General features: G+C 29.8%; 1 protein-coding gene across 1 annotated transcript; it reads left to right on the top strand.

Moving 5' to 3' along the window:
• The first annotated feature begins 1,730 nt into the window (after nt 1–1,730).
• On the top strand, nt 1,731–9,888 carry LOC127712594 (uncharacterized). Its single transcript, XM_052219113.1, has 6 exons — nt 1,731–1,850; nt 3,945–3,974; nt 5,098–5,166; nt 6,642–6,786; nt 8,801–8,900; nt 9,476–9,888. Exons 1-6 carry the CDS (start codon nt 1,772–1,774, stop codon nt 9,581–9,583), a joined length of 531 nt encoding a protein of 176 aa, XP_052075073.1. The 5' UTR covers nt 1,731–1,771; the 3' UTR covers nt 9,584–9,888.
• The last annotated feature ends 685 nt before the right edge of the window (nt 9,889–10,573 follow it).

Consider the following 10,573-nt stretch of genomic DNA (forward strand, 5'->3'; position numbering starts at 1 on the left):
GAAACTTTAAAAAAATGATTGAGCGTTATCATGTGTGCTGATTTGCAGAGCAGAGGACCATACAATACAGGTGTACAACATATGAATTAATTAACTGTATGCAAAGACTTTTTGTATGAAAATGAGGATTGTAAAATTACAGAAAAATGAATTTCAATTTATCCGTAATTTTTTTTACCACATATGTTAAAATGTCCCAAATGATGAAAATACTGGTAGGATATCAAAATCGGGACAATGTATTCGAATATCCTGAAAAAAAATATCAATATATTGTTTATTTGCCAGTGAAACAACTTTCTATAATAGATTAAATGGCTGTGATGTAATCATCCTGATACCACCATAAGACCTTCACTTTTGAAAAAAAAACGCATAACTTAAAGTAATCTATAAAAAGCCAAGAACTGTAAAACTGCAAACTTGAAATTCAACGGCATGTATTATGATGAAACAATAAAGGAAAAACAAATAGAACAAATAAGAACAATTAAACAACACCACATGGATTATCATTCACAAATAAAACAAAACCACCCAGCCTTAGAAGACAAGTTTTTTTCTTCTCCAGAAGACTGTTTTTAATTTAAAGTATAGTAATGACGAATCTGAAAAAGTAGATAAAGATAAACATATTTGTGTCCTAGTTTTTGAGATGTGATCAATCGATTTTTTTACGAGATATAATTCTCTATAGTTTTTCCTGCATTAAACATGTAAAATATTGACATCTTTTTTCTTTCAAAAACTATGAAAAAAAATTTAAGGATTTTATAAAATCTAAAACATGGCTGTTTGATCTACACTGTGTAATAGAACTATAAAAGGAAAAGTAAGAGTTTACGGGACACATTTGTATTGCCACTTCATTGATAAAACTAGAGGAATGCAAATATATGACAAAAAGACAAAAAACAAGATAAGTGAACATCCTTAATCATGTTAATTAAACATATTCTAGAGAATATACCAAAAGCACGAGTACACATTATACTGCAACCACAAAGCATACGACATAAACACATGAAAACATATTTTAAAGGTAACTAAAATATATCAAAACTAGTATTGAGATGGTAAAAAGAAAATGAAAAATAGTATAATAAAATCACTTCGGATTTAAATGTGACGTTTCAACAAACAAGAATATATAAATGAAGTGTTCACTTTTATACATTCAGGTAATAATATACCACCTACACTACACATACTACAACATTAAGTGTATGTGTACATTGCAAAAAAGAAGAAAAAAGAATAACCAATATTGTTTTCATTCAATTGAACTGATGACTGTATTTTGCTTAACAAATATCCTTTAGAAATACCACGTTAGTTGTAAATATTCAGCAACACACTGAATGATTTTAACGACTAAAGTCATTTATCAGTACAGGTAAGAAATTATATCATTTACACTTGTATATTTTAAAATTTTAAAAGTATAAACTAAAGAAACATTAATAACTCATAAATGCTTTGACTTTTATCTGTTTAACTTATGACAATAGAGACGATTTTTTCATAACCTATTGCTGATTTTTCTTTTTTAGAGAATGATTTCCCCTCGACACCTTCTAATATGTGTGTATATTCTAAGAACATGTTCTCCATTCCCGTTTCTGTAGTGACGTTTTCAATGATTGCAATCTTTGTTTAACTGGACTAAGTCAAGCATTACATTGTTATCCAATTTTGAAATCATTTTTACAACTATGTTTCAGGTTAATGTCTTATTGATCACGCCTGACACCTGCATTGTGTAATAATAATGTCAACAATGCACAGACAGCTTCCACATATTACCAATCTTATTGACGAAGTGGATACTATCATCATTGATCGAACAAGTAAATTTAACATGTTTAGATACAGTGTGCAGGAAAAGTATTCTCCAAAATTACTGGATACAGTTTGAGAAGAAATATACTTAACTTTGAATGACACAAAAATATGGCATGTACTCGTAAATGAGACATACACATAAAAAGGTACAAGTGATTCTTATAGGTCACATAGTCTTACCAAGTCAAGTTCCTACATACAAAAATTGGATCCACACAATCACCCTCGTTAAAACACTTAACATTTCCTCAATTTTCCAACAATTCATCAAAAAAATTGAAATTATAAAACGAAAACTAATAGAAAACAAACAGAAATCAACCATATAAGAACCATAACAAAACAATGCGAAAAAACGACTAATCGAAATATATACATAACCAGCACGGAACATTACAGGTGAAGCAAAAGATACTAACAGGGACTTTCAAGTTTATTAGTAGACAACTTGCGAATCATTTCCAATCAGTTCAGATATAGAAGATAATATACATGTAAATACATGACAGTATTGATGCATCCGAACAACTTTTCTGGATGTGCCTCCATCAGGAACGCTCATCCCAAAGAAAATCGACACCTAAACAACATGTTACTTCTTAAATACAAGGGGAGCTATATGACCATTATTCACGATGTAGACATATTTTAAAGTTGGACTCTTCAGTAACAGAAAGCTATTAGTTCATCTCGCTATAAAAGTGGTATAAGAGATATTTTTTTTAAAGAAAATACAACACATAAATAATCAAATATTCCTGATTCATTTTTTTTTCAAAATAGGTGAACATTTGTTTATAAACCACATGAAATCGGAGATAAATGTTATTTAATTTGTCTTAATATCAGCCAAATTCTCAAATTTCAAATTCATAGATTGTTTTCTTAAAAAAGTCATTTTGCTTTCATGTTTGTTGAATCTATTATCACAGAATACATTGGTATTAAAATGAGCTTCTAACGTCAATACACCTGATAATTTTAAATTGGTAACGTTAATGTTATTATTTCCATATGATAGGCACAAATTCTTGTGAACTGTTTGTACCCGATAGTATCACCAGTCCAGAAGCCAGTACTTTGGTTTCTTCATGACGATACGGATATTGTTAGATTTAAACTTACTTTTAGTAAGCTGAAATTCACATTCCTCATGAAAAGTTCTGACCCTTTTGCCCGGATTTGGCTACAGCTTAGGTCCTTTTTAGTTTGATAAACTTTCCAACCTCTGAATATCTTTCGGTTTTTCAAATTTGTTGACCTCGAGCTTCACTAAAGAGTTGTTGTTTATTGAAAAAAATGCGCAATTGGTGCTGTTTGTGTTATTATATTTGAAAATGATCGAATCGTATTGAAATGGTTAATTATCAATATTATGATAGCTATGTACATTTTTTGGGGAAATGTAATACTTTATCGGTGAATTCGATTGTCCAAAATAAATCGGCAACACAAGTTTTATAGGAACATTTTGCCGCACAATATTAACATTTTATCCATACTAAAAATTGTACCATAAATAAGGCAAGCACATTGCCAATTTAAACAATTGTAAAAACTTATAGTTTATTTGTGTTGACTTAACACACACAAGATATGAGACAGTTGTCTATTTGTAAATAGTTATTGTTGATTGCTATTTCTGAACGTCCATTTTGAATTATTTGATCCAAAGGCATTCATATAACACATCAAAAATGAATATGATAGGTAGGTTCTGCAAGGTGACATGATGGGGTTTAATGATTAAGAATTTAAAACAGACAAAATGTCTCCTCTTTTCTCCCTAAAAGTGTTGATGCAACGGTTAATTAGCGATGCGCTTTCCTAAAATGAGGCATCAAATTCGATTGTTCTATCCCTATCGAACCTGGCTGCGTATTTAAACATCCCGCATGAGAAATTGAACACCCCACTTAGGCAAGGGTTCTCATATAAGAATATCTGTACATCTTATTTTCACTCCTTTGACTGTGATTTATAAATGGAGAATTTTTTTTTCAATTTCAAAGGGATGTAGATTGTGAAATGATCTAATGTTTATCAAAATTGAATAGCATGTAGTCACATAAGCATATAATCAATGTCTTTGATTCCAGTACTTGAGGATGGGAGCATAAAGTCATCAGGTTTGTATATTCTATTTAGTTCCCAATTCCTAAGATGAGATGGACGTCAAATTTTCACTATTTCAACTATTCTTCTTGACGTTTTACATATTGACTATATACAGTCCGTCAATACCCGTTGTAAAATGTATTAACTGGAATCTACCGACCGTAGTTTTGGATATTGAATGGTGTGCTCAAATATCTAAATCGGAATATATAGACTGTAAACACCAATGAATCAACTATCCACCAGAGACCATTTGAAGATGCAAGCAAGATACCATGTATACGTCACTGATTGGTCTTCAACAATTGTTAAAGCCCTTAACGTATAGTGAGCTATTACAGGCACCAAAATGACAAAATTTAAAATAGAAAAAAACAAAATCCAAGCATATATTAAAAACAAATATAATCGACAGCATATAACGACAACCACCTAGTAGCATGCTACTCCCTTTAGACAGGCTCATACATACTGCAACGGGGTTGCACATGTGTGTGAGCACTTAACCCTACACTAACCTTAAACAGTTGTATATAAACACAGCATACGAAAAAAACTGAAAAATTTGATTGGATAAGGTATGATTTAGTTCGACCAAAAGTCTAAAACAACAAAATACACAAATAATAATTTAAGAGTACTTTCATTGAATAAACACTAGTTCGGAACAATTTGAACTATCAAATAAATCACATTTACGTGACTGAAATATCATTCAGTACATTGAAAGGGTCTCCGGTATTAGGTGAGACCGGAAGTGACATTTTTTGAACCGGAGGTAGCACATATCACCTTCATTTTACACAAAAGTATATAAAATTCATTAATTTACCGAATCAGTATGATGAAACTTATGATTAGACGCCGATTGGAAAGACCTTCAATTGCTTTCTGAATAATGGGTTTTTAATATATACTTGTTTTTATACCTAGTCATGTTAGTATACCATGAAGATAATTGATATATAAGAATACAGATACACCAGGAAGATACATTTTTGAGTTTGTGTTGCTCTATCGGTAGTTTTCTATGCAGCATTTTATTGACAGTTTCTTGTATTATTTCATGTATTTTATAATGGAATGAAATTGTAAAGTCATCTTGTTATATTTTATTGTTGTAATGATTAACAGGTCTATATACAATCAAGAATGAGATTGTTGACGACAGAAACATAGCTAGGATTACACCAAATGATAAAGGTTAGTGCAGTCGCAATAATTTGTCTATTTTATTTACATTAATACCAAATAAGTTTTGATACTAATTTCAAATCTGAAACATCATATAATTGACTTAAAAGACAGTCTATTCTGTTACTAATTTGTCACGATAAATCAAACCACACATGTTAATGCTAAAAATGTTTAATGAGGGTGCCTGCTTAATTCGGTTAGAATTTTGACGATATCAGATGCAGAAGCGAAATGGGAAAACATAATATCATATATGTCCAATTATTGTTTTCAGTTATATCTGTAGTTGTAGTTCAGTGATTTTTGATAGCCCAGTTTGATCAGTGTTGACTAATTATTTAACTTACTCAACATTTAACTGACTTATTATTTAAAATCTGAATGGGTTTATACGTTAAAAAAATCATTTATTGATTATTTTAACGTGCGTTTTTTTCTTCATTTACTTCGGCGGTAACTTGAAAATGGAGCATATTCTAATTTAGTTAAAAAAAAATTCTCCCGTTGATCATGGTTTCCTGAATGCATTGATTCATCACATCACATGACAAAAGCAGGCCATTAATCCCTTTTAATGAACCAATTATGAAATTTAAAGTAATTCTAGAAAGAAAATGTAGTCTATTTATAATTTTGATGATTGAAAAAAACGCAAACAGTAAACACACCTTAAATTTACGCTCCGTATCTACATTCATCAGTTAATGTTCGACTTATGAGTACGAATGTCTCTTTTGTACCTTTCGCCTCTTTTCAAATAAATATCAGCATTTATAATGACTCAAACAAAGTGAGTTTCTTAATTTTGTAAAGGTTCAACTCTTATCTTAGTACGAAATTCCAACATCTTTGGAACAAATTGTCGCCATACTTCTTCCACCATTTTACAGTGTATAAACATATGGAACACCGACTCCTTTTAATTAAAATGTAACATCTAGGCTATTTTTAGCTTATTTTTTGTTCATAATAGTACTACTTATCTTTAAAGCCAATTATGTTGGTTAATAATTTTTTTTTTTATATTGATAATAATTTATTGATTGGACAGCGTGATTGACCATGGATGTGTCCGTTTTGTAAAAGGTCAGTTTGTTCGGACGTTTTAATGGTTTTAAATTAGTTACATTCAGCTTTCCGGTTGCATCTAACTTTAATTGTTTTAAAAGATGTAGTGTTTATGTCCTAAATATCTTTATACGAAAACCATTCCTAGCATTGGATGAAGACAATCATTCTTAATTTGATTTACACGATACATTTTTCCATGATCATATTTTACGATATATATTTATCTGTATGAAACAACTTGCATATCATTCAAAGCAAAGCATTTAATTTCTTTTTTATGTGAAAATGTTGTTTCAATTTCACTGAAGTTTGATTTGAAAGGAACGAGTGAATATGGTGTAAAAATGATAATCGAATAACTTGATGGTAGCATTTGCCTCTATAATCTATTTACACGTCTCTTATTTCAGATCACATTCACAATAGGAATCTTACTATTACTGATGACAACGGTAAGATGGTACTAATGTGCGTTAACGATAACAGAAATTGCCTTAGAAACGCCTTGCATATCTATAGTCCTGCTGGATTTCTACTTGGGACTGTTAGAGAAAGGTATGCAGTTGTATGTTAGAATTATAATTCCTATTAAATTATACTAGCTTATTAAAAATATAATCGACAAGTGTATAAATAACACAATACCAGGGTTGGGAATGTGTTCTATAAGTAGATCAAACTATACTATTTTTCAGCAAACTATTATTTTCTTGTATTATCTACAGATGAACGATGCTGTTCTCAAAATTCAAAATGTCTCTCTTATACAAAATTGTCATTAATACCTAATTTTAAAAGTCAACAGTTTGTGTTGTCTAAAATTATCATTGTAAATACAATCAATTTTTGGAAATGATATTGTAATTGATCAAAGAACTAATGAAAACAGAATACAAATAATGTCCGAATTTACTTAATGTAAATACTATTATTGAAAACTTTGCAATATTAAACATTCATTATAATATGATATGCTGAAAGCCATTTGACGGATACATACGTTTAAAACAGGTCACGGCGAAATTGATTAAGTTTTACAGTCCGAATGATCAATTAAAGAAATCTGATCATTTATAAAAACAAATTGATAAATATTCTCAATATAAATTTCAAGCTATAATTGGCAACAATAATTTCCTAATAATGACAGCCTGTTCTTCATATGATCCTTTAAAGATCAATTTTTAATTGACTATCATTAATATGTGTCGGTAGAGACGATATCGAATACATGATGGATTAAAATATGTGTAAGACACTTAAACCTCTACAAAACAGTCATTTTGATGTCTTCTTGTCAATGGATCATGATAACATTCCGGATCATGTATTTATAAATTTTGTATGGTTAAATGAATGTGGAATTACTGGTCCTTCAGCAACAACTTGTTGTGTATGTGATGTGTATCGATAGGTATCTCCATAACCTGAACAAACATACACCCAGAAATAGGAACTACGGTTACCTGTGTGAGTGCTATAAGATCATCCCTGCATTTACAATGTAATCTCTTTTTATTTTAAATAGTCCCCTCATAATTGATATTGTCTTAGCTGGCAATGTATTTCATTTATCGAAATAAAATGCGATAATTGATATATGACATTTTATTTGTGAACCGGAAAATTTTACTTATATTGACTACATATTTTTAGTAACGAGCTTAATACATATTGATTTTTTTATAGTTTGTTCCTATGTTGTACTGTTACAGCACTGTCCAATGATAGGAATAGGGTTTTACATTTGTTATTTCGGGGCTTTTTATAGCTGACTATGTGATTGGGTCTTTGCTTATTGTTGAAGAGGGTACGATGACCTATAGTTGTTAATTTATGAGTCATAAAGTCTCTTGTGGAGAGTTGCCCCATTGTACATTATTCCACATCTTCTTTTTTTTCACATTGATATATACCTATTTTTATAAATCTTTAGTTTTTATAGGTTAAATGAATGTTCATGTGGTATAGGTCAATTGTCCTTGCTTTTGGTTTGCAATTGAGAATATTTATACAATACCTTGCTCATGTTGCTTCATTTTAAATTTTACATGTAGATATGCAACAGAGTAATGACTTCATAATTTTTATTGAAATAAAATGAATAAGATTGTATGGAATTTTTGTGTTTGAAAGGATGATTTATTTTGTATTTGTTTCAGGTATATGTTTCTTTCTTAATTTTTTTCTTTATTTTGTAAAAACTATTTTCTTCTTGGCATGTGTCAGAATATGGGTGTTCGTATGTTTAATTTTCATATGTATAAATGTTCATGTATGTATTGATTCGCTATGCAGATGAATCATGAATGAAACATGCAAATTTGATTAACATTTTCTCTAAAACGGGTTTAAACACACAGCTTTTTATTAGATCATGCCTTTAGCAACTTAAAACAACATATGCATTACAGTTTTTTGCGAAGTGTTCCGGTGATATTTTAAAATGAATAATAATCTACAAATTGTAAATATTATCTTGGAGTTTTTTGTATATACATGATATAAGGTATCTACTTTCCTGACATGTTTCTATTCGTTATTTTCTTTCCATTTTTTAACTATATAGACATTTCAAATGGAAAGCAGACTATGATATTTGCACAGGAAATCAAGAAGTCATTTTTTTAGTTACACATGACTCTAGTGCATCCTATTTGATCATTAAGGTAAGCTTCAGCGAAATTTTTATACAGTTAATTTAGTTTTGTTGAAAGTAAGGACGACGGTCGTATCATAGTCATAGGTAGTCTTCATGAACAAAACTAAAAAAAAAAAAAAAATACAAAAGATGTAGGATATGCATCAATAAGATAGAAATCCAATAATGATAAAGACTTTTCAAAGAGAAAGGGACTGGTCTTGAACAATAGACAAAAGCCAATAAGTTGAAGATCATATTTTATTTTGAAATGTACAGAAAAAAAAGATATCTTTTTAACTTAGTTGGAGTGCGCAGAATTATAAGAAATTATAAACTTGAATTATACATGCTTTATTTGATAACATTGTTAAAATAGAAAACCCAACAAAAGCTGTCATTTGTTTCACAAGAAATATGTAAAATACAGGATTATCAGAAAAAAAAAAGATAACTAACAGGCGGATCAAGATATTTGTTAGAAGCTATCTGTCGTAATTAAATACAATCACTCAAAATAGGGTTTAGTGTGATGAGTGTAGAATTATTTTAGTCACAAAACAATGCATCAACAATGTTTCCTATCAGTCATTTTTTTCACAGATAAAACAGAAAATTGGTAAAGATATGGTAGCTGCGTTGTCATCTTCACATGGGGAAAACGGAGAAGTCATATATTCTATTATTAGTAAGTATTTTGAGTCAATTTAAGAATAAAAGGAGGTAGGATTTAAACAATCGGGTGAGTAATCAAGCATGCATAGCCATGTTGTTGTAAGTTCAAGTAAAGTAACAGTCATATCATGTCAAAATTATATCTTACTCTGACTTGTGCTGACAAGTCATTTAAAGCATATACGAGCGCACTGGTTCCTGATAATTTCGTAGTATAAAAACAGTTATTCCTGAGTTAAGCAACAGGGCAAACATGCCCTCCTATTTGAATTTTATATATCTTTTTTGTTTTAAAAACAGAACATTCAGCAAGAGTTATACGTATAATGATCACAAGTCTGTAAGCTTACACAGTCGAGGCAAATAGGAAATTGCATAATATTATGAAATATCCTAATTTAACACATTATTATGAAACTTCATAATATTAGATAATCGGCTAATTTTGTAACTATATTATGGGATTTCGTAATTCATAAAGTTATGGAAATACATAAGATAAGAAAAATTTTATAATTTTAAATATTTTTTTCGGTCGTTTTTTGGGCCCCGTGACTAATTTTGGGAAATTTCTAGAAAAAAAAAGTTATTTTTGAGTGGCGTTTATACCAGGTCATAATGAACAACTGTCAGATTTTCATCGACACGCCTTAATTTCTCCCGACACCACCCTCTTTGTTTGTTGTAAATAATTTAACAAAGGGAGACAACTAGTATCGGTTTAAAATACAACTTGCGGTTATAGTTCTTTGATAAATCGATCTTTTTATTGCTAATCTAAGGTTGAAGATGTGTTTTTGCTATATTTCTAATCTAATTTGCATGTGATTTACAGCTGCATATTTCATGTTCATTGTTGAAATCTTGAATTATCTAGTTTAAGACGTTTGAAATGAATATATTTGAAATAAATTTTAAAGGTTTATCTAAACAATTGTCTGTTGTCATATGCATGTTGAAACAATAAAATATCAAAACACCAAATAAAATATTATCTATCAAAGTTTATTTAATGCATAACGATGT

The sequence above is a fragment of the Mytilus californianus genome, unplaced genomic scaffold, assembly GCF_021869535.1.
Source record: "Mytilus californianus isolate M0D057914Y unplaced genomic scaffold, xbMytCali1.0.p SCAF_8, whole genome shotgun sequence".
Lineage (NCBI taxonomy): Eukaryota > Metazoa > Mollusca > Bivalvia > Mytilida > Mytilidae > Mytilus > Mytilus californianus.